The sequence below is a fragment of the Sturnus vulgaris genome, chromosome 20, assembly GCF_052056855.1.
Source record: "Sturnus vulgaris isolate bStuVul1 chromosome 20, bStuVul1.hap1, whole genome shotgun sequence".
In the NCBI taxonomy this organism is placed as follows: domain Eukaryota; kingdom Metazoa; phylum Chordata; class Aves; order Passeriformes; family Sturnidae; genus Sturnus; species Sturnus vulgaris.
This window is the reverse complement of record NC_142262.1, coordinates 307096-330066: the sequence shown is the minus strand read 5'-3', so window position 1 is coordinate 330066 and position 22971 is coordinate 307096. Positions and strand designations below refer to the sequence as shown.

The following is a 22971-nucleotide window of genomic DNA, read 5'->3' as shown; positions in this document are numbered from 1 at the left end:
GGGACCGGCAGAGTGGCGCAGGGCATCATGGTACGTGTGGGAGCGGGACGGGGCGCGGGGCCCAGCGCGGCAAGGCATCAGCCACAGCTCTAGACATGGTTCTATTTTATTACGGCAAAGGTGAAAAAGCCACCTTGGCCCAACAGGCAACCAGAAAAATTTATCCCAAAAATAACTCGGTACAAAACAGGTCTGCTGAGAATTAAAAAAAACCTTTACAGGAGTTAAAACCTATCCCAGAACATAAAAGTAAAACAAATCCCATCCTCGGTAGTAGTAGCCACAGCCGCAGCCCCTGCCGGGAGTGTGGAGCAAGATTGGAGTCCTTCCCTGCGCCCACTGCTGCCGCTTTAGCTGGTGTCCATCTGGAAGAGAGGGGAGGAACTGTCATCACGTGCCTTGCAGCAGCCCTGGCACCCTACAGCACCCCCCTGCACCCAAGCCTACCCACTTCTTTGCAGGCAGCCTGGCCCTGGTGAACGCCCCAGGGACAGGAGGGTCCAAGCCCCAGCACACCGTGCTGAGCAGGACAGCAGAACACACCCCCACACTGCTCCAAGGCTTCTTCTAGAATCCCGCTCATCCCACTTCTTCCATGCTCTTGCCCTGACCTATCCTGGTCCTGAACTGCCAACTCCACTGCTGCGGTGTCCTTGTACAGCTGTGACCCGCCTGTGGCTCCCCAGGCTGGGGCTCATTTCTGCCACCAACATTACACCTTTCCCCCAGCAGCACACCACAGTTCTGCCACATGAGACTTTCTTTTCTGTTTTCCCATTCCTACAACCTATCAGCCCTGTGAGTTTTGTTCTGCAGCTGCTGCTCATAATGGTTGTTCCAGCTATGGAACCTGGCAAGAGCGGGGCTGTTCCTCAGCCACCAGGAACAGGTGACAAAGTGCTCTGGAAAGCAAAGCTGAGGCCCAAGCCAAGCTCAGCTTCAGAGAGAGACTGCTTCAGTCCAAGAACCTGGAAAATGCTTTCCCTTTTCTGCCAGCTCCAGAATGAGATGCCGTGGAGAGCCCATGACTGTGCCCAAACAGCACTTACCCTGGCATTGTAAGCATCCAGCTGTGCATCTAGTTCTTCTGCAGAGAGCTGCTGTTTGGAAGTTCGTCCAGCTCCTCTGCCTCTCCCTCTGTTCCCGCCACGAGTCCCTCGCCTGTTGCCTCCACCTCCAAATCCCCCCGAGACCCCACGGTTTCTGGTCATGCCACCTCTGTTTACACTGTAAGTTTTAAAAGCAACTGTTTTAGTGCCTTCAGTGAACCCAAACAGGACCCGTGCTCCCCACCAGGGAGGGGTCCTGCACCTTCCCGCCCCACTGCTCGGGCAGGGGTTCCCCCACCTCTGTGCTGGTCTCCGCTGCGTGTCGATCTGTGACGTCACCAGCTGGATGTTCATGGGGCGCCCTGAGGGGAGGGAGAGCAGCCCTGAGTCTGCAGGACACGCACAGGAGGGAGGGACACAGATGTGCAGGGTGCACCACTCCAGCGAGGGAAGCAGACTCACCATCCAAGGGCACCCCGTTGTACTGCTTCATCGCCTTCAGCGCATCAGCCTTCCTCTCAAAATGCACATCTGCCGTTCCTAGACTGCGACCAGATCTGTCATAGTGCACAGCTGCCTTCTTCAAGGTCCCAAACTCCGCAAAGAGCTCCTGAGAATGAGAGGGAAAGGAGCGTGCCCATCCATCAGTGCTGCAAACACCCCACACAGACACTCAGCCAGCATCAGTGCTTGTCCAACCACCACAGACAACCTGGAAAGACCCAGTGGCAGAGGGGAGCACAGCCCATCAGGAAGATTTCAGGGAGTTGTCACAAGTGGCAAAAACAAGCAGGACTCCACGTTCATGTCCTGCAGGAGGCACATTTACAGCCAGTGAAGCAGATTCAAGGGATGCCGACCTGCTTTTTTCTCCACGGGAACTGGAGATCTTTCTTGAAGCGGCAACTATTGAAAATACTCCAGACCCCAGGCACCTTTCTCACAGGGGAGAACGACCATGTGAGTGCAGGGATCCACAGGATAACACTTTCATTGTGCTGGACTTGTGCCCATTAGGAACGTACCCCAGAAATGGAGACCAACCAAGTCCTCTGATGAGGTCTGTCCTTTGCTGCCACAAAGGCTGGAAATAAAGAGGCAGCAACAGAGCCACCAATTTTGTTTCTCAGGCACTACATTTGGGAAGCCAACAAGATTACTACACTGCCTGAGTCACAACAGGGCTCTCAGCAGGGCTGCTGGAGGAGAACTGCAAAGGGCACCTGGCAGGTGCTTTCTGGACAGAATGTGGCAACCAAGGCTGTGTCAGCTCTGCCTAGAGCCCGGGGTTAGCTGCTCCTGCCTCAGAGGACACAAAGAGCAATGCTGCACAGCTCCTTCATGACCAGAGCGCCTTCGGCCTCTTTCACCACATAAATAGGCATGAGCACAGGAACAAAACCAATCCCACATCTGAGGCAACATTAAATTATGTGGCTGGGGGCCAAAGCCATTGAGTCAGCCCTGCTGCTGGACAAACCCCAATGAAAATTTGTGCAGCAGCAGGAAGGTGAATCCTGGCTGCACGCAAGGCACTGGGGCTGAGTTTTACACACTGGCCTCACTGCAACAAACGGGAACTTATTTAAACCCAGTCTGAACTTACACGAGGAAAAGAGGTGGTGTGCAGCACACTACCCAGTGAGTAAGTGACCTGACAGAGCTCTTTTCCAATTCCCCATGCAGCCAGGTTGGTGCATGGAGAGGCTGGAATGAATGAACCCATGAGAAAGTCTGACAGCAGTGGTTTGGTTTTCCCTGGGGAGGACGTGAGAGCCAGAGGCCAGGGTGACGGCAACCCTCTGTGGTGCAGGATCCCCCGCCAGGGACACATGTGGTATTCAATTCCTGCACAGCTCACAGCCCACTCATGACCCTGTGACACCCCTCAGCCGCGTGGGAGCCCCCCCAGCCTCCAGCCCTGAGGCAGATGCACCAAGCACCCAACTGCAGGCGCTGTGGGCTCTGACCAGCCCAAACAGGACACGGCCACGACAGGTGGAGGACAGGACACTAAGGCAGCAGCGCAGAAAAGTTGTTCCCGTGACAAATAACTACCTGGTTACACTGATGGGTGAATCCTTGGGAACCCCTTGACACCCAACAGAATGTGATTTAACAAAGCACCAGAGCCCACGGCACCGTTAGGGACAGCTACAGCTGCGCAGAGCAGGAGCTCATAGAGTTCACAGCGAGTTCTCCAATCACAGTGTGATCCAGCAGTCACAGCATCGTTCCCCGTCCCCCGTGCACCGCGCCTATAAACCGAATTTTCCAGCCCCCTCGAGACCACCACGATCGCGGCACACGTAGTACAAACCCCATCACTGGGGATTCACCCGGGAATCCTCGGCCCCGAGCGCAAGCCGGAGTAGGGCCGGCGGGTTTCCCGCGGGCACCCGACCTGGGCGCAATGAATGAGGCCCCCGCTCCCCCGCGGCGCCTCACCGAACCCCACCTGGATGTCCGCATCTGAAACGCCGAAGTCCAGGTTGGAGACGAGCAGTTTTCCGCCTGTCTCCACGCCGGCCCCTGCCCCGAAGCCGCTGTCGAACAGGTCGTGCTGCCACTTCTCGGGGAGTTGCTTCGGCTGCAATGAGACCGGGACCTCGCTGACCGGCGCCAGGGCCTCGCAGCCCGCGGCCGCGTTGGGAGCGGACAAAGGGCCGCCCGCGTCCGCGTCTCCGCCCCGCGCGAACCCTCCACCCCAGCCCGCCGCGCCGCCGCGGCCCAAGCTCCGCCTGCCCAGTCCGTACCCGGCTGTAGGGCGCGGGTCGGTTCCTGCCGCCGCCCCGGGCCATCACCGGCCGGTTCCGCACGGGGCCGCCGCCCGCGCGCCCGCCGCCCACGCCGCCCCGGCCGGGCCCGCCCCCGCGTGCGGTGCCGCCCCGGCCCCGGCCGCCCCGGCCGCCTCGGCTGGCCCCACGCTGGCTCCGGTTCAGCTTAATGATGTCGTCCAGGGACATGTCCATCTTGTCGGCCATGATGGCGGCACCGCTCCCACCCGCACTTCCGGCCGCGCTGCGGCCGCGCCGGAAGCGGAAGAGGCGGGGCTGAGGCGCGGCGCGGCAGGCGCGCGAAGCTCTGTGGGGTGGGTAGCACTTCCGGCGGGGCCGCACCGGCAGCGGGACGGGAACATGCGGGTGCGCGTGCGGAGTTGGCACGGAGTCGCGTCCTGGCTGTGGGTGGCGAACGATGAGAACTGCGGTATCTGCCGGATGGCCTTCAACGGCTGCTGCCCCGATTGTGAGTGCGGGAACGGCACCGACACCGGGCACTGCTCACTGGGCGGGGCTGACGGTGTGTCCGTGCCGCAGGTAAGGTCCCCGGCGACGACTGCCCGTTGGTGTGGGGGCAGTGCTCGCACTGCTTCCACATGCACTGCATCCTCAAGTGGCTGAACTCGCAGCAGGTGCAGCAGCACTGTCCCATGTGCCGCCAGGAGTGGAAGTTCCGGGAGTGAGGGCGGCACCGGGCACGGCGACGGGCCGTGGCCCATTCCCCACCACCCCTGGCCCGCTCAATAAATATGCGAACGCCAGTCGCGTGTCCGTGTTTGTGTCCGGTGTCCTGCGCTCGGGGTCGCTGCACGGAGCGGGGGGCGGGCAGTGTCTCCGCCGGGCGCCCCGCGGGCTCCGTCGCCCCGGAAGCCGAGTCGCGCGGCGGCGGCGGGGGCAGGCGAGGCGGGACCCCCGCCTGGCTGTAAAGGCGGCGGCCCCGGGTGCTGCGGCCGCACCGGCGCCGTGCGCGCTGCTCGTCCCGGGCCGCCCCGCCGAGCCCCGGTACCGGCCCCGCCACTACTCGGGGGGCAGAACCTCGGGGCTGCTCTCTGACCTTTGCCGGTTGCCGCACACCAGCCGCTCCGACACCGACGGCTCTGCCGACCCCGGTCTCCCTGTGCTGCTGCCCAGCTCGGCTGATCCGCCCTCAGGCTCCGCTCCGCGGTGAGTACCGGGGCTGACTCAGGGGCTTGGGCTACTCGCTACGGGACGCTGGGCACGGTTCGTGTTCCCACCGCAGGTTCTGGAGCCCCCTCACCCCCGCGGTGCTCTGCAGTTTGCAGCCAGAGAGGGGTTCCCACCCTGGCAGGTGCTGGGCAGGCTGGGGGCTCCCCATCTCTGCTAGCCAGCAGTGCGCTGGCACAGACTCCGCACGGTGTGACAGTGTCTCCTGCAGGTGCTGTGCGTGACAGACGTGGCCGTGGAGCTGCCAGCAACTGGCAGGAACCCGTGGCACGCTCCAGTGTAAGGCACACACGACTCTGTCCTTGGACCCCATGGACTGTGCAGATGCCTGAGCCAGTGCTGGTGGCTCTGGGGTGACAATAAACATGCTTGGGATGGCTCTGTCTTGCCTGTCCTTGGGTAGGGAGGCGCAATGGGGGAGCCCACCCAAATCTGGGGAGCTCTGGGCTGCTGAGTCCACCACTCCCTCCTGTGGTGCTGAGGCTGCTCAGATACCCAGCAGAACAAAATCCTTATGCTCAAGGAGGGCCCAACGCCTGTGGGAGCTGCAGGGCACAATGCAGGGACAGCAGGGGTCAAGGGTCTGTACTGCATAGCAGGTGACTGTAGACACAGGGTTCCTGTCCCTGTCTCCCCCCAAACAGAAGGGCCCTGCTCCCCCTTCTGATGTGGGTACAGCACTAAGGTTGAGCTCTTTGTCCTTAAGGACAGACTCCCCTGCAGTGCCCACAGGAGGGGGCAACGGGCTGCAGAGGGGGAATTTGTGCACACAGCTCGCAGAGTCCAGGAAGGGGCCAGCAGGTCAGTCCTGGCTGCTCTGGGGCTGAGGAGCCATGGGAGCTGCAGGGATGCAGTGGGACTGTGACACACCTTCCCCGTACCATTGCAGTGGGGCTGCAGCACAGGTTCCCTATGCCCCCTTTCTGCTACCTGGGCTCGAGCCCCAAAAAGACCAATGCACAACTCTTCAACATTTTATTAATGATCAGCAACAAAAGTTTACAAGAGAGAGGACACCAGATGGAGCCTGGAAGGACCATCTGGCACAGTGCAGTGAGCTGCTCAGGATACCCACCACAGTATCCTGGAATGTAAGAGGCAAAAGGGGCTCACAGCTCAGGACCCACTCTCCCAGCCCTGTACCTCCCCTTAGATGCAGGTACACTGCATGTCAGCCATCAGAAAACAACCCTAAAACTTCACCTGGCCAGGTCCTGCCCTCAGGTAAGCCATCGGGCACAAGGTGGGCACAGTCCACACAAGGCATTGAGTCCTGCTGCCTCACAAATGGAAGAGCCTTTGGGCAAAGGCCCCAGGATCCCTATGCCTTGTGTGGAGAAATGCCTTCACCCAGCATCACCTGCCCCTTCAGCAGCTGCCACCTGCAGCCTGGCACTGGGGCAGCAGGAGCTGAGAAGAGGCAGCATCTCTGGCAGCCAGCCCCTTGTTCCTGAGCAAAAGCTGCAGGAGGAACCATGTAAGCCCTGTCTTGTCCCTGAGGCTGCTCTCACTGTCTGTTCGGCCACCCACACCACTGCCAAGGGGCTGCTCTGGAATGCAGACCCCAGTCAGGACAACTGAGTCTGGCAGGGCAAGGGGACATGGGCAGCTCCTCCACTTCCCTCCTACTAAGAGCCAGAAATGGCAGAAGGTAAAAGCACATCAACGTGTTTAAACATTAGTTATAATTAAAACTTTTTTTTTTTTGTCAAATCTCCTGGGAAAAGGGACAGGGACTGATTAATGGAGATAAAACTAGGCAACGGAATCCCAACTCGTTATGTCTGCATAATTAGTGCAGGAGGAGCTAGGACAGCAGAGGGCAGGACAGCACATCCTGCGTGCCAGCAGTGCTGCCCCCCTTCAGGGGTCCTTTCCTGAAGAGCAGTTGCTCTCCAGAGGGTGAGGTTGCAGCACTCTGTGGCTCACGCATCCACGCTCTGCTGCCTAGTGCTTCTCCTCCTCCAGCCTTCTCATGGCCTCCAGCACTGCCAGCTCTTTTGCTTCTTTCTTCTGGTTACGAGCCTCAAACTCGAGCCTGCAAAAATCATGCAATGCCCTAAGATTCTCATTCATCCAGACTTCTTGTAAATAGAAGCACCTGGAACAGGAGAGCACTGTATGCTGCTCTGTTCTGAGAGCACTTCAGAAACCCCCCAGGACCCCCAGACTCATCCAGAGCCTCTCCCAGAGCTTCCCATGGCTGCTGCCAGCACTCTGCAGTCCTGCACTCCCACACAACTTCTTTCTCCATCTGTGGAAGAAGCTGCTATGACATTCTTGGGCTGTCCTGGGCGTTATAACACCAAAATCAAATTTATCACTGATGTGAGCCAAGGTGTTGAAAGTGAAGGATTCAGGCCTAAAAGGCCAAAGCTCTGAAAGAAGCAACATGCCCTTTCCCCCAGCATACAGCAAAGGAAATTTATCATTAAAGGAGAAAAACCAATAAATGTGCCATGCAGCACGTTCTGATACAGCAGAGTCCAGCTGTTCCTTTCCTTGTAAAGATTGGTACAACCACATTTACAGTCTGCCCAAGCCATGAAAGAAGAAGGACAAGTTTGCTGACTCTATGCCTCTAGGTAACACCTTTTCTCCCTATTTGGTCCCATTCATCAGTCCCCAGACACTCTGGATGGAACAGTATGTGACAGAACCAAGAGACAAAGAAATCCAACCTGTTCTTGATGATTCTTTGCACAATTAGATCTGTGGTGAGATTGCTACCACTGTCCACCAGCTGGAAAATGCCACGTCGCTTCGGTTCCTGCAAACAGAGAGCCCTGTGCTGTGGAAACACGTGGGACCTGGGTGTGCAGCTCAGCAGTGACAGCTGAGCTGAGCTCTGGCAGGTCCTGGGACAGCCAGCCAGGCAGGATGCACAGTGATCTCCTCAGAGGCAGAACAAACACTTGCTGAAGGCAAAGCTCCACATACATGGGAGCTGCACAGGACGGAGAGCAAAGCACACAGGATTTCTCAGCCTGCCATGAAGGCATCAGAAACAGGCGGAGAAAAAAAAATGGTTGGAAGAGTGGAGCTGTTGGGAACTATTTACTGACTGCTCCACGTAGCTGCCTTTAGGGGTGGATGAAAAGCTGCATCACCTGCCAAAGCCATACCCAGGTAGGCTCCTCTGCAATACACCTTCTCAGTCCAGGAACACAACCAGAGCCAGGCTCTGTCTATCCATGCTGACAAAGCACCTGGTACTTTACCTCATATGGATCAGAACCGTCCTTGTCTGGCACCACCTCAGTCATCCCATGACAAACAAGTGTTACCTGAGAAGGATGCAAAAGTCAGTAACAAGATCCAAAAGATGACAGGGACATTTCCTGCCGCTACTCCCACTGAGCACACCCCGGAGACCTGCAAAGCCACCCTCCTGCAGCAGCCTGGCAGTCCCAGTCTGAGCAGGACTCTCCCTCCTTGCACCCCTGTGTTGTCCTGCACCACTTTAGCTCCCCACACACATCTTCAAGTATGCCAGGACTCACCCTGAAGTGATCCAACAGATCAGCAGTGACAGCGTAGGGAGCTCCAATCACCACCTCTGAGACATACTAAAAAAGGAACCAGGTAGAGTCCAGATTTGAAAAAAAAAACAACCATCAAACAAAAACCCAAAACCCAATCCCAAGCCAGAAGCCAGCTGCTTCTTAAAGAGACCTGAGCAGGTCACCTGGCTATAGAGTCAGAGGTTCAAAGAAGGGAACAGAGAAGTGGGTTCAGCAGCAACTGCTTGTCACACAACAGCTTTTTGTTCCTCTACAGAATGTCCTTTCTGTGCCTATAGAGCAAATCCAGAAGTTAATTGCTCCGGGCACACATTTCTGGGGCTCCCCAAGATTTTGTCCCAGGCATTTCTCCCTCTGCAGGGAGCAGAGTTTTCTAGTGGCAGTGTCCGACTGCACAGAGCCACACAGCTCCCTACACAGTGTCCAGCTCTGTCACTGCTGGCAGAGCAGCTGGGTCACCAGTTTGGATCAGCCAGGATGGCACAAGAGCCTGGCAGAGCCTCCCAAGAGCTCATCAGCACCTCTGGCAGCCTCAAGTGATTCATCTTGTCTGTCTTCCCAGGCCACCCCAAGGAACTCATGCAAGATCACTGAGCACAAGTGAATGCCACCAGGCTTCAGCACTTTCTGGAAGTGCAGAGACACCCACTCACCCTGCAGGCCAGGACACTGAGGGTTCGCTCATGGATGTTCATGATGGGATAGTTCTTCCCTTTGTAGCGATTCACCTCCTACGGCAAAGCACCAGTCAAAAGAGAGACAGAGCAGCTCCTTTCCCTCTTGCTTTCTCCCAAAATGAAATTCCCATATTGGTCAATACATCCCTGTCCTGTCTCCCGGAGCACAGCCTGCCTGGTTCAGAGAACAGGCCCAACCTGCTCTGCCTTTGGACAGGTTCCACACAGACCTGATCGAAATGCAGCCCAGCAATGATATAGGGTTTCTCTGCCAGCTGGTGAACCTTCTCCAGGAAATCCACATGACCAACATCTGCAGATCTGTTTAAGGAATTGAAGCTCACATGGAAAATAGAGGAAGGAAGACAGAAATAGAGTTACTAAAAAACAACAGTGGGAGACAGGAATCCCTAGGATTTTATTCTTGCACCACTAACTGCCAATTTCCAAGAACAGTTGCTGCCTCCCTCCTCAGGTTCCACTGGTTCTGGGTAAAAGCCAGAGACTTTTTCAGCTCCACCTTACACGGACGCAGCTTTGCCTCTATCCAGAATTTCTACTTGTTCCGGATGTTCTGGCACAAAGCCTCAAAGCCTGCCCCAGGAACAGTGTGTCAGCTGCAGATGCTATGGCAGCCACTCTTCACCACAATCATTAGAGTGTTGAGAGTATCCGTCTTCCTGAAATCCAACAGCCACAGATCACTCCACAGAGGAGCTACAGCTTCTTTCTCAGCATCCTGTGACCAAGAAATTGCCAGAAGTCACTCCTGACTTCTCTCTCATGTGCAGCTACAGAGAAGGAAAAAAAAAATGAGGCAAATATCCAGTCTGGTGCCTCCCAACATGAGAAGGTGAAAGAAGGACCACTGCTGCAAGCAAGGAGAGTCAAGGATACGGAACAGGTCGAAGGCTCCAGCCACATAGATGATGGTGTCTCCTGGCTGTGGCTCCTTCCCTGACGCAAACTGGATGATCTTCTGGGATGTCTGCAGGAACTGCGAGACGCCAGTCCAGGGACTGTGACCTTTGGGCCCCTGTGGAAACACACATCAGACACAGCTTCTTTTCTGGCTCTGTGAGGGGGTTTGGACAACAGAGCAGTGCTGGGCAATCTGCTCATCTGAATTTGCTGGCAACTGTAACAACTCCCAGCACTTTGGACTTTCTACATTCCTGGCATCAAGTATTTAGGCAATTTCACAAAAGCTCTTTACACTCTGTCTAAATCATCGCCTCAGCAGCCAGCTCAGGAGACGCCAAGAAGAAAGCTCAGGAAGGAGGAAGACAACAGGGCAGGTTTGAATTTCCAGGAGAAGCAAGACGTGCTCGGAAGACAACACACAACCAACCTAAGCTCTGCCAAGCCTCAAGGGACCTGTCTGGCCCCTCAGCTCCGAGGACAGAGCTCGGTCCCCACCGCGTGGCAGCCGCACAAACAGCCACCAAAGTCACCTGCTGTGCTACCCAAAGCTGCTCCAGCCTTGGCAGGACACAGACGCTGCAGCTGAGGCCAGAGCAGGCCCTGCAAAGGGCAGCACGCAGACAGCTCAGCTGTCAGGGTCACATAGGGTACCCAGTGCCCTGATCCATTCTACCCACATCCAAGCTCCAGGAAACAGCCATGCTGGAGCAATATGCCCCAAAACACCTAGTCAAAATCCCCAAAATAGTGGAGAACTAAGGATGACTCAGACAGGTCAGCAAATCCCCTGTGAGTAAAAAAAACTTGCTCAAGCTGCTGGTGCAGCTCATTAAGCAGGGACAGTCCAGCTGCCAAGGAAATAACCAGGGCTGGCAGCTCTTTAGAAGCAGTGTGAGCCACAGGCTGGACCTGGCAGCTGGAACGCCAAAAGGGCTGTTCTGCCCTCGAGCTCTGCAACACAGAGGGCTGTGTCCACACCTCCCAAACCTCATACAACACCTTCAAAACAACACAAGCACTGAAAGGAGCATCCACAGAGGCTGTCCTTGGGCTGGAACCACGGGCACTTGGGTCCCAAGGGAAGTGGCAGGAAGGAATTTACAAGCAAGGAAGGAACCCAGCACAGGCTCAGTGGCAACAGCAGCCCTGTGGTGCCACTGAAGGACAGCTCACGTGCTGCCCTGTGCCACACCTGCCCATCACACCCACTGCAGCCGCTGCCACTTGGGGACGGCACACATTCACTGAGACGTTACTGCTACACGTGGGAGGACAAACAAGCCTGCAACAGGCCAGAAAGCACACTGGGAATCCTTCTCAGGCAGGACAACAACCAGACGTCCACGACCAGAACTCACATTACCTTCCCAAAGTTGTCAGTGTGCTTCCGATAGTCTAGGTCCTCATCCTGAAGGGAGATAAAGAGTCAAAATGTTTAAGCACTTGCACAGCTCATCCAACCAAGATATGCTTGTGTGTAGGAAGTGCTGGGAAGGCCAGGCTCAAAACGCACACCAGGGATCAGGGCACTGAATGCTGACAAACTGGTTAATACCTAAACCAGAGCCCTATCCCAGCATGAGTCAGAGGAAATGTGTCCTTATCTGATTCCAGCTTGGCACCACCAGCAAAGGTGGCTCTTGCCCAACCTGCAGCCCCAGGAATGCTGCACAGCTGCATCCTCCCTCAGCCTGGCGAGCCCCTGACAGGACAGCATCCCTTCTCCTGCCAAACACCTTCACAAGAGGCAGGCTTAGGTATCTGCAGCAGCACCAGGCAGATCTCAGTGTGAACTCGTGTTTCAGCTAAGCCGATTTAGCAGCTCAGCACACCAAAACATCTCCCTCTGTCCCTGAATTCGCCTGTGGGTCATTTGTTTCTGCAGTTATCCAGGTGATTCTATTCACAGATTCCTTCATTACTCAGTAAATTCAACTCATTACCTGACATAAAACCACTGACTTTTTCTCCCTGGTTAGGTTAGCTCCCAGCCAGAGAGTGAGCTGAGGAGACTCAGGAAAGGTCTGATTAGAGACAATAGAAGGCAGAAGCATGAAGCTCAGTGGGAAGGGAGAGGAGTTGCCAACTCTGGCAGCACCTGGCTGACAGATCAATGTGCCTGCACTGTTGATTCACCCTGAGAGACGTCACGGGCTTGCCTGCAGCTCCCCTAACGTTCCGAGGCCCACATTGATCATGAGGCATCAGAGTCCTTGTCCCATCACACTGTGATTTCAGACATGTTGAAGCAAACATAAGCAGGTTGTTTTGGTGCCCGTTCTCCATGCACCTGGGAGCCAGGCCCAGGAGCTCGGGGCAGCAGAAGGGAAGAGCTGGCACGTGCCCTGTACTTGACCTCCCACCCAAAGCCCTCTGACTCACTATGTTGCTGTGGTGAGCCTTAGTCATGAGCAGCATGCGGCCAACAAGGTCCGTGGTGGACACGCCCTGAGTGCGTTTGCATTCCCTGCGGGAGACAAGCAAAGGATGAAGCAGAAGCCCCAGGAGCGAACGCCTCTGTCTGCCCACGTTACCACAGGAACGCCTGTGACACCGGATAAATCCAAGCCAGGGCTGTCCTAAGGAAGCTTTCCTTCTCAACTATAGCGTTTATTTGCTGAGCCTGTGCATCATCCACACCAGCATCTGCTCGTGTGGATGCTTCCCTCAACTCAGACTTCCCAACAGAGCCAGCTCTCAGTGAGGCTTTAAAGCCAGAACAGCGCCTGCCAGGAACCAGGCAGCCCCACTGAGCAGGACTGTCTGCCCCCCTTCCCTGAAGCCAAAATACTGGGAGCAATTGAAGCTCTGACACACATGCAGCTAAATTCAGGTGTGACCTGAGACTGGTATGTTTCATCTAACTTCCCTTCAAGGCACAAATTCCCAGAAACTCTGCCCAAAACAAGATAAACAGGTAAGATAAGCAGCAAGAGGTTACCTGTATCGCCCTGCTGTCTTTACTTCCTCATAGGTGTCCTTGCCATCAATAGTTAAGGTGATATCATCTGCAGAGAGAGAAAAGCCTCAGAACTGTACCCAAGCTCTCCTGCACAAAAGCAGCAGCTGTGCAGGTCCCACACACCTAAATCCAGACAGGAACTCTGCAATCCAAATCCCTGTGCATACACAGGAGACATGTCCTGTGCCCCACAAAAATGTCAGGGGTTTTTGAAACTACTGTGTCTGTGGATACAAGAACATTCCTGGATACTAAACACCATTACCCATCTGTGCACTGCTGGGTGCCCTGCAGCAGCAGGCACAGCTGATTATTGTCTGGATGACAATAAACAAGCACTACCTGTATCAATGTTAAAAAAGAACCTTTCGGTTCATATTACAAGTTTTCAGTCAATGAAACAGTTCATCCCACGGAAAGTTCTTCCTCTCAATGACTGCACTTCCACAGTGACATCCAGCTTCTACAGAGGCCATTCCAGTTCATCCCTGGCACATGGCTCCCAACTGCAGAAACACCTCTCACATACTTTTGGTGATGGAACAAAACCTTCACAAACAAAAGCTTAGCTGGTTTCCCTTTGCCAAAACAGTCAGAGGGCAGCCCACGAGTGTGCCCACACAGTGAGGAGCCTCAGTTCTCCTAAAACCCCACACCCTCCCCTCACAGCACAGGAACAGGAGGGCACACACTGCCAGCACAACCTGGCATGTCCAGAGAGGCACAAACTGCAGGGCTGCCATCACCTTCTCAGGGAAGCTCAGCTATTTCCAAACTCAGCTTTCGCACAAACACACCTGGTGCAGGTGTGTTGCTCAGCAGAAGCACGGAATGACGCGGCAGTGGGGACCAGCACTCCTCCACTGCCCAACCCCTCACCAAGCCCAGCCAGGGCTCACGTACACCAAACACGTTCAGGGCAGGCAATGAAGTTAATGAGGAATTTGATAACCACTCCATCCACGTGAGAAAAGCATATTTATCTTCTAAAGATTAAGGATTTATTTACACTTGGTGAAATACTTGGCTTATCAACAGCAGGTGGCTGGGATCAGATGAGAGATACACGAAATGAGTGCAAAGACTACTCCTGGTCAAACTAACAAAGTTCCTTCAGAGGGGCAGGGAGGAAGGTCTGAGGCTTAATGGGCATCAGCAGCAGCCCAGGAAGGTACAGAATCCCAGAGCAAGAACATTTCCTCAAAACACTGATTCTCTTCAGCAACAGTACACCAAAAAGTGTTCACACTAAGAACTAGGTCTCTGGCCACACAGTCAGCTGAGCCACTGAACAGATTATCAGCTGGATAAAGAGAGAAGCTTTTGAGATCTAACCTTGTCCCAGGATAAGCAGACATAAACATGATTGTATTTCTGCATGCTTTCCTTTTCAATAGTGTTTTTCACACTTAGCCATTTACAAAACTTTTCTCCTCTGCACAAATTTCTGCTGGTGCTAAGGGCAACCTCGGGATAATTTTAAATGACACATTTCACCTCTGTAAGCTAAAACCAAGGGCCCTGGCCACTCTCAAGATTTTGAGCACACTGACATGTTTCTCCAGACCAGAGACCAGAAGCAGCTGTGCTGCCCAGTGCAGGTGTTGAGAAGGCAGAGTTCTACACACGTCAGGTCTCCCTGAGCCCTGCACCAGCTGGGACATTGCTGGGTTTGCAGAGGGCACCTGGAGCACACAGCCCCAAGGGTCAGCACAGCCACGGCCTCAAACTCCACTCACCCCCGTGCACGCAGAAATCACAGCTGTACTTGTCCAGGGTTTCCAGCGTGGTGACATAAGGAGCTCCAGGAGCAATCTCATCCACCCACTTGATGGCCTGCACCATTTTGTACCTCTCCTCCTGTGTAAAGACGGGGGGGCCCTTGTGCTTGGAAATCTCCTCTGGGGGAGAAACAAAATTCCAGTTAGAATCATGTCCTGCAGCTACAGTGACTCTCAGTCACTGCCTCACTCGTTTCACGGGCAGGTGAACTTCACTGCAGACTTATCCTCTGCTTTGGATCAGCCTGTGGCAGCAAAGGAAGCCTCACGTAGATCAGAAAGCATTTTGATTCAGTTACATTTCCTAAGCATTTAAAAAGGGCTCCGGAATTCACTCAGAGGGAAGGGTCTCAGTGCTTCCCTGTACCCAGATTCTTCTTCCTGAGGGGATGAGATGGGCCTCCTGGCATCCCCCTAGGAGAAATTTCCCTCTTAAACAGTAACTTCATACTACACCTGGTTCATACTGGAAATTCTGCATCCATAAGCCCATTTAAAATACATCTTCACATGCCAGAACTTAACTTCCAGATAGCCTTGAAATTAGTGTTCTCCACAAGGTAGCTTGTTTTGGAATGTAAGTTCTGCAGATCCTACCACCAAAACCAGGCTGATTTTCAGCTGTTCCAACTGTTTTTATAGCATAGAATGCAGATTAACCCTCAGAGAGCCTGCGAGATCTGACCCACCTAATCCTCAGTCTAAAAGTGTTACAGGGTAACTCCACTCCCAGAGAAGGGACATTTTTCTCTTGGAGGCTACTGGTCCTGGAGCGGATGCAGGATGAAGCCTGACCCTATCAGGAACTCTTGGCTCTCCTGGGGCTAATGCTGCTGGGCAGTTTGAGGGGCTGCACGAGATGTAACCTGGTAAAACCTCTTACCATCCGTGTGGACCCCAACGATCAGGTAATCGCCCATGGCCCGCGCCTGGCGCAGCTGGTTCGAGTGGCCATAGTGCACCATGTCATAGCTGCAAAGAGAAGCGCCGGGTCAGCCCGGGCACACCGGGACGCGCTTCCTTGGAAGCTGCGGCCAACCTGCCCCGGGGGCTGGCCTCGGGGCTGAAGGTCTCTGCGCTGCCGGGCAGAGCTGTGCCGGCACAGCCCGGTCACCAGGGCCCGCAGCAGCGCTCCCTCCCACCGCAGCGAGCCGGCCCCGGTGCTACGGGCCCGGCTCCTCCCTGCACCTGCCCGGCAGGTGCTGCCCGTGGCCCGGGGGGGGGAACGGACCGACCCCACCGGCGGCCGAAGCCAAGGGCGCTCCCGGCTGCGAGCGCTGCCGCTCGCCCGGCGCTCCGGGGCAGCTCCGCGGAGACACCGCCGCTGCCCCGCGGGCCCGTCCCCGTCCCGCCGCGGTGACAGAGGAGGCGGAGGCACCAGCGTAGCCAACACGGTTTATTTGTGCGGCGCCGCGACATCGCCCGGCCCCGCGCCCGCCCCACTCACCATCCATCGCACCAGACGCGCACGGGCCGCTGGCCGCCGCCGCCGCCCGCCGCGGCCCCGCCGCCGCCCGCCGCCCCGTTGCGCAGCATGGCCGTGCTGTCACCGGCGGCGCCGCCCCGCCCCGCCCCGCGCTCAGCGGCTCTTCCTGCGCCGGCCGCCCTTGGCGCAGCCGCGGCCGAGCCACCCCCCGGGCCGCCCGCCCGCCGCCTCCGCCCGCTCCCGGGGCTGCTCCTGCTCGCGGGGCTCCTCCCGCTCCCGGGGCGGCGCCACCGGTTTCCGCGAGTGCGTGCCCTCCTCGCCGGGCCGCAGCGGCTCGGCCAGCGCGAAGATGGGGTCCCGCGCCCTGCGGAAGGAAGGAGAGGGCGGCGGTGGGCGCTGCGGGCGGCCCCGGGCCGGGGGCTCCGCGCACAGGGCCCGGGCCGCTCACCGGTCGTAGTGCGGGATTTCCAGCCCCAGCTCCGCCATCAGCAGCCGCATCACGTCGTCGCAGCGGCCGTGCAGCTTCAGGGCGGCCAGGTCGTCCTTCGGGGTCCACTGCGAGCGACAGCAGAGCCGGCTGCAGGCAGCTCCCCGCGGCGGCGGGGGCTCCTGCCCGGGCCCGGCCTCGCACATCCGCAACCCCTTGGCTCACACCTGGCCCACCCAGCGCCAAGGGCTTTATCTCACCTGCAGGTTCACAATATACAGCTTGGGCCGGCGCGTGGGGGGCTTGCTCATGCACCAGAGCCTTGGGTATTTTTTCAAAACCTGCCACAAAGCACAGAGCATCAGCACAGCCACAGGCACACGCAGCTGTGAACCGTATCAGCGAGAGGAAAAGGAATGTATTACCAGGAGGGGAAAGAGGGAGGAAGAGAGACTATCACAGATGTTGGGCGAATCCTGACACCAGAGTTTACAGTTGTCTGTTTGGGAGGAGACTGCTCAGCACCAAGGTGTATCACCAAGAGGGAATGCTGCTAACAATCTTCACCGAGTCTCTAAAGTTACCTTTAAGCTGGAACCCAGACAAAGAATCACATCTGCTTTGCTTGCAGCTTCTGTTGCTGCTTCCCAGTTCAGGGGCTGTCTCAATGTCCCCTTCTCCCCAAAGTGGACGATTGTATCTCTCAACTGTGCCCCACACTTGTGGCACATCCTGCCCGTGTGATGCCTGTGCAGGGCTGTGCGCTCCGTCACATCAAACACTCGCACGTACTCTCTGTTGGGTGTACAGGAAGTGCAGACCTGGTGCAGGACAAAAGCAGAAACCCTGTCACATCATCAGCATCCCACCCATGAGAGGTCTGACCAGGAGCAAGCCTCTTCTCCTGGAAGAAAAGCATTTCTGGGGACAACACAGAAGTTGTAGCCAGAAGCATCAGGGATCAGATGCTAACTTGGAAAACCTCAAGTTTTTTTTGAAAACCAGCAAGCAGAGCCACAGGAGCCTTTGGCTACATGCTGGGAGGGATTTCAGAGAAGGGCTGAGGAAGAGACACCAGATGCAAAAAGCTACAGCATGTACAGAGGAAGAGCTACAGAGTTGGGTTTGGTACTTTCTAAATAGTTCACCCCAAACCTGACGGTCTGAAGACAGGAACTGCACACAGGCCAAGCCCTTGTACTAATTCCTTCTGAGCTAGTGGCAGAGCAAGAGTTTACATTCCCTTGTTGCGAGGCCACTTAAACATTGACTTTCTCCTGCTCTGGCCACTCACCTCTATGTACATGTTCCCATGGAGCTCAGATATTGCAGCTCGGGGTAACCCGCTCCGCAGGTGCAGCCCATCACAGTTCTGAGACACCACATGCTGCACCTTGAAGGGAACAAAACACTGAGCTCCCACAGACCACACAGGTATCCCTGCAAGCAGGTGATGGACGTGTCCCACATCGCACCAACAGCTTGCACATCAAAGCAGGACCCACAGGGGAAGAGCACGGTGAACAGACCTTTGTGACAGCTAAATGGAAAGCCACCTCGTGCTAAACAGAACATTTCTAGCGCTGGCTGATTGGTGACCAGTTCCCCAGACCAGCCTCACCAGGTACAAATACATGTTAAAGAAAAGGCACCAGGGGAAAACCTGCCAGAGCTGTAGCCTGCAGCTCACTGAGGAAGGCTTGAACACATTTTCCTACATGGATATGCAGCTACTTGAGCCAAAAAAGTAGTCAGGCAATATTCTGAAAAGCTTTATCTTCCCTGCTGGGTTTATCTTTCTTAGGCAGAAGAACATGAGTGAGGTGAGGAAAAAATATCTTACCAGGTTGTGCTTGTGCAGGCAGGCAATGCTCATATGAGTGAGTGTGGGCTCTGCCTCACTCAGGTCTGCAGCCCTGACAAGAAACAAAGCAGAAAAAAAGAAGTTGGAATGGCCATTAACGTCTTCCAGTATCAGCTTTCTGTCACACAGTTCAGAATCTGCTCCTCACCTGATGCTCCTGCCCTTCTGCAGCAGTGTCCAAATGCCATTGGGGCCTCTGTAGTCTGGGATCGAAGCCGCCTGTCACCAGGAGAGAAAACCAGGCCTGACGAGGGCGGGGTTGCCACAGCTCTTGTACAAACTGTGTACAACCAACCCAGGCCCACCCAGACACCTCCATCCATGGCTGCTTTTTCATTCACTGAGTTCTCCAGCATAGCTGTTCCTAAACCAGGGAAACCTCCTCATATGTTTTCTCTCTCTCTTCTACATTTCAGCTCTCATTTTCACCTCTAGTGTTATCTTTCTCCAATTTTGCCCTTATGGAATCCCTCCAGAATTCTTTTTCATCCTTGGTACTTCCCATTTCCCTACACAGAACTCCATTCTTGAGCCTTTTCTTATTTTCCCTAGATTCTGGTTCTGGCACCTCACACTAAGCATCTCTAGCAGACATGCAGGTGACATGAGCACTCATGTCCTGCCCTGAGTCATGCTCCATTTCAGCGGAGAATGGAGTTACAGAGCTCACACGAAGGTGATAGATGATACATTAGAAGAGGTAAAACCAGATTGCTGCTTTGCCCCAGGCCGCTGCGACAAAACAATTCTCAAACTGCTGTTTGTAGGTTCCAATAATCCCCAGCTGTCTCTGCATGTCTGATGACACATACAACATCCCTGAGCGAACTGGCTTAAGGTTTTACACCAAGTCACTGAGGAGAGTTGAGTGAGCTGAGACCAGTGTCCTCTCGCTCAGGCTGCACATCCTGCATGGGGTCGGAGGCAATGCAGCCACAGGATCTCCTGGGCAGTAGGAATGACCCCAGGATCAGCCTGGAGACTATGCTGGCTGCGGGACTCATGCAGCACCCCAGGCTCATCACACACGTCCTGTGGTCATTCAGGAACCAGGCAACAACCCACACACCACTGCCTCCCGAGGGGGCTCCAGCTGCTGCCCCCGGACCCACCGTGCTGATCCCAGCGCCCGTGTAGATGACGAGGTGCCTGGCGCTCCGCACAGCTGCTGCCAACTCAGTCACCTTTCTCTTCAGCTCCTCTGGTTCATCGCACACCTGACAAACACACCTCAACGGGTTCACAGAGATACACTACGCCACCGAGTCACAAAGAGCAGGGATCTCCCCAAAAGTCTGAATATGGGCTTGGGCCAACCAGGAAAAACAACACAAACGCAACATCAACAGCGAAATTAAATTAAAAGGACGTGGGCATTGTTCATGGGAGGATCACGGGAAAAAAGCTTCCTAGAGACCAGAAGCTGCTGATCCACCCTCTTGGGAGACCTGCCCACACCGCGCGGGCCTGGCAGCACGTATGACCGGAGACAAACACACGGCGGTCCCCGAGGGCAGACGCGTTCCCGGTACTGGGCCACAGCGGTTGTTCACCGAGGCCTGCAGCGGCTGCAGAGCTCGGCAGCAGCCAGCTCGGCGGCCGGGGCCGCTCCGTGCCATCACCAACCCCCGTCACCGACACCCGTCACCGACACGGCTTCCCCGCCGCCCACCTCCTCCTGCCGCCGCCGCAGCCGCTCGCGCCGCTTGCGGCGCCGCTCCAGCTCCCTGACGATGTCCTCGTTCTCACTCAGCACCTGGCACTCCTCAGGGCTCCGCTCCGCCGGCGGCTTCCTCCAGATGCGGGATACCTGCCCGGTGCACACGCCTGGTCACGGCGGCCCGCAGCGGCGAGGTGGAACGGGTCGGGCCGCGTCTCCGTACCTGTCTCCGGCGGTCCCGCTGCTCCTCCTGCTGCAGGATCTCGGCGCGCGCCGCCGCTTTCCGCTCGGAGCGGCTCAGGCTGCCGCCCGCCGCCATCGCCCCGGAACCGCCGCGCCTCCGCCGCCGCCGGGCTCCGCTCCGCCGCTTCCGCCTTCCGGTCCGAGCGCGCGCGCGCCGCTTCCGGCACCGCCCCCCGCGCGGCAGCGCCCCCTGGTGCCGGGCGGCCCCCCAAGGACGCGCAGGCGGCGGCTGTTGAAGCGGTTTATTGTCGCGTACAAAGGCGGCCGACACTGTACAGAATAAATAACGGCAATAACTTAGCAATAAATACCGCCTGCACCGAGCCCGGAGCCCTCTGGGTGACCCTTCTGTCCGCCAGCCCCGGCTCCGGCCGGGAGCGACTGTACACAATTCACGAGATACACAAATCCCGGGGGTGCCGGGGCCGCTCCCCAGTCGGGCTGGCGCAGGACCCCTCCCCAGCGCCCCGGAACGGCACCAGGAAAAGGAGAAAGGGAACACGACACCCTTCACAGCAGGAAACCAAACGGACGAGCACCTCAGGAACAAGAATTGTCACACTCCAGAACACTATATACGAGGGAGAGATCAGCGTGACGGCTGGGGCAAGGGTCGCCTGGCACGGGCACGGGAAGCCGGCTGGCAGGACACAGCATCCCCCGGGGCCGGACGGGAGACTCCTTGGACACTGCGCAAATACATCGCTCAGGGTCCTACACTTCACTGAGAACAAAACCTAGGGGAGCAACGCTCGGGGCCGTGGCCTCGCTGACATCCAGCCCGGCACCTGCCGAGCTTGTTTTGCACAGTGGCACCTTGCAGTCACGGCCTTGCACCTTCTCTTCCCTACACGAGCTGTCCTCATTGAGCACACAGGCCACTTAGAGCAGACCAGGGCTCCGAGCAAGGAGGGACAGGCAGGGCAGGAGGGACGCCGTGTGGTGCAGTGCTGCCAGCCCTGTCGTGCCTCAGGACAGAGCAGCACCAGCCCCTGACCGGCAGCAGCACGGCTGCCACGGCAGGCGGGCAGGGACTGGGCACCCCCTGCCACACAGCACAACAAAAAACAACTTCTCCGTGGCTGCAGGGTTGCCCATCGTTGCCTGCTGTGTTGATGGGGGCCTCCTCACACCAGAAGCTCCAGGTGTGGAACCAAGAGCCTAACCAGCCCCATACACACCTTGCCTGCTCCTCCAGCCCTGATCAGGACTCAGCTGTGCTCCAAAGGGCTCTGGCTGATTCAGTCTCAGGCTGGGTTTAGGAGGGACAGGGTTGGGAATGACACCCCAAGACAACTGGACACCTCTGTGTTCTGTAAAATCTCATTTCTCCAGTCACCACACAGCCAGCTGGAAGACCAGAGCCTGCTGAGCACTGTGCAATGTGTGGCCTGTGTGGTGAATGGCTGGAAGTGGCACATCAGACACTTCAGTTCAGAGAAGAGAAAGTCCAGGGCCAGAAGGGGGAAGTCTGGAGGCAATGTTCTAACCTGCTCCTCCTTTGGAAAGTTTACTTGGAAAAGTATCCCAAACAACTCCCTAAACTCCCTATCAGAGCAAAGCTGATCTCCAGCAGGAAATCCCCATCAACTACCTGCTCCTCTCCTGCCACACTGCAGCTTTTCTCAGGCTCACCTGCTCCTCCACTCAGGGACAGCAGTATCAGTTCAGCTATGAGAAACATCCCCAAAACCTATCCAGGATGGCCATACCTCCCCACGAGGTTCACGTCACTTGTGTTATCCCAATCTGCCCCCTGCACTCAGATCTTCAGCAGCCAGGTGATCACATGGGCTTCCCCCTCATGTCCTGCTTCCCTAAAACTCAGTAAATGAGCTCAAATCTTTAGGAACGGGAGAGGGGAGTCAAATCAAAGTGTTTGTGGAAAAGGAGCCTGGCCACAAACAGCTTGTCAGCTAAATCACAGCTGTGAGCCTGAGCATTCTCCTAACCCCCGGGCAGAAGCTGCCCCAGGAAGGACAGTGATCCTGCCACAGCTCACTGGCCAGCTATGTGTAGACACCAGGGACCAGCCTGTCCCACGTTGCCCCTCTTGTTGCAGACTTGCCCCTCTTCAGGTGAGCCATGAGCACAACACAAGTTCTGACCACAGGATGTAATTCCAGAGCTAAATCCCATCAGTCTTCTCCTAAAGCTGGACAAGTCTCCCTCACACTACTTCTCTGACAGGTTTGCTGCATGAAGGAAAATGCAGCATTTTTGCTCTCCAGGTACCCAAGCTAACCTGGTGTTGGCTGCTCAGCAGGAGCTGCCTGTGCTCTCGCTGCACACCTCGCTGCACCAGCCAGCCATTCTTGTCTTCAAAAATACCAGCACCTTTGCCTATGCACCAGAACCCTTCTGGAGAATTCAGAGAGATTCCAACTCAATCTCTCAGTCGAGTTTAGGGAAAACGACAACAGTGTGAAATGACAGCACATGGCAAAGGCACCAGCACAGCACAGCGCC

The 22971-nt window shown here is 56.3% G+C and overlaps 4 protein-coding genes across 7 annotated transcripts; 1 reads left to right on the top strand and 3 right to left on the bottom strand.

The window, feature by feature from the left end:
• Positions 1–88: 88 nt before the first annotated feature.
• On the bottom strand, positions 89–4050 carry ALYREF (Aly/REF export factor). Its single transcript, XM_014887512.2, has 6 exons — positions 3806–4050; positions 3508–3639; positions 1512–1659; positions 1348–1411; positions 1050–1227; positions 89–365 (listed from the first exon to the last, which is right to left on the bottom strand). The coding sequence occupies exons 1-6, from the start codon at positions 4031–4033 to the stop codon at positions 351–353; spliced, it is 765 nt and encodes a 254-aa protein (XP_014742998.1). The 5' UTR covers positions 4034–4050; the 3' UTR covers positions 89–350.
• Positions 4051–4095: 45 nt separating this feature from the next.
• ANAPC11 (anaphase promoting complex subunit 11) lies at positions 4096–4590 on the top strand. The gene is made up of 2 exons (XM_014887514.2): positions 4096–4295; positions 4367–4590. The coding sequence occupies exons 1-2, from the start codon at positions 4187–4189 to the stop codon at positions 4510–4512; spliced, it is 255 nt and encodes an 84-aa protein (XP_014743000.1). The 5' UTR covers positions 4096–4186; the 3' UTR covers positions 4513–4590.
• A 1385-nt stretch (positions 4591–5975) lies between these two features.
• PCYT2 (phosphate cytidylyltransferase 2, ethanolamine) lies at positions 5976–16513 on the bottom strand. 2 transcript variants are annotated; one of them, XM_014887510.2, is made up of 13 exons: positions 16330–16513; positions 15766–15854; positions 14841–15002; positions 13081–13147; positions 12522–12606; positions 11503–11547; positions 10113–10251; positions 9446–9528; positions 9192–9269; positions 8518–8583; positions 8236–8301; positions 7696–7784; positions 5976–7052 (listed from the first exon to the last, which is right to left on the bottom strand). In XM_014887510.2, the coding sequence occupies exons 1-13, from the start codon at positions 16416–16418 to the stop codon at positions 6962–6964; spliced, it is 1149 nt and encodes a 382-aa protein (XP_014742996.1). In that variant the 5' UTR covers positions 16419–16513; the 3' UTR covers positions 5976–6961. The 2 variants fall into 2 exon arrangements, with proteins under 2 accessions (XP_014742996.1, XP_088032813.1); XM_088176687.1 differs by lacking the exon at positions 11503–11547 and having other exon boundaries at positions 16330–16434.
• Positions 16514–16547: 34 nt separating this feature from the next.
• On the bottom strand, positions 16548–20637 carry SIRT7 (sirtuin 7). 3 transcript variants are annotated; one of them, XR_015807841.1, is made up of 10 exons: positions 20483–20636; positions 20272–20409; positions 19712–19816; positions 18748–18818; positions 18579–18651; positions 18030–18128; positions 17320–17556; positions 17161–17234; positions 16996–17076; positions 16807–16863 (listed from the first exon to the last, which is right to left on the bottom strand). XR_015807841.1 is itself a non-coding variant. In XM_088176688.1 (9 exons), the coding sequence occupies exons 1-9, from the start codon at positions 20576–20578 to the stop codon at positions 16753–16755; spliced, it is 1011 nt and encodes a 336-aa protein (XP_088032814.1). In that variant the 5' UTR covers positions 20579–20637; the 3' UTR covers positions 16548–16752. The 3 variants fall into 3 exon arrangements, 2 of the variants coding, with proteins under 2 accessions (XP_088032814.1, XP_088032815.1); XM_088176688.1 differs by lacking the exon at positions 17161–17234 and having other exon boundaries at positions 16548–16863; positions 20483–20637; XM_088176689.1 differs by lacking the exons at positions 16807–16863; positions 16996–17076 and having other exon boundaries at positions 17123–17234.
• Between the last annotated feature and the right edge of the window lie 2334 nt (positions 20638–22971).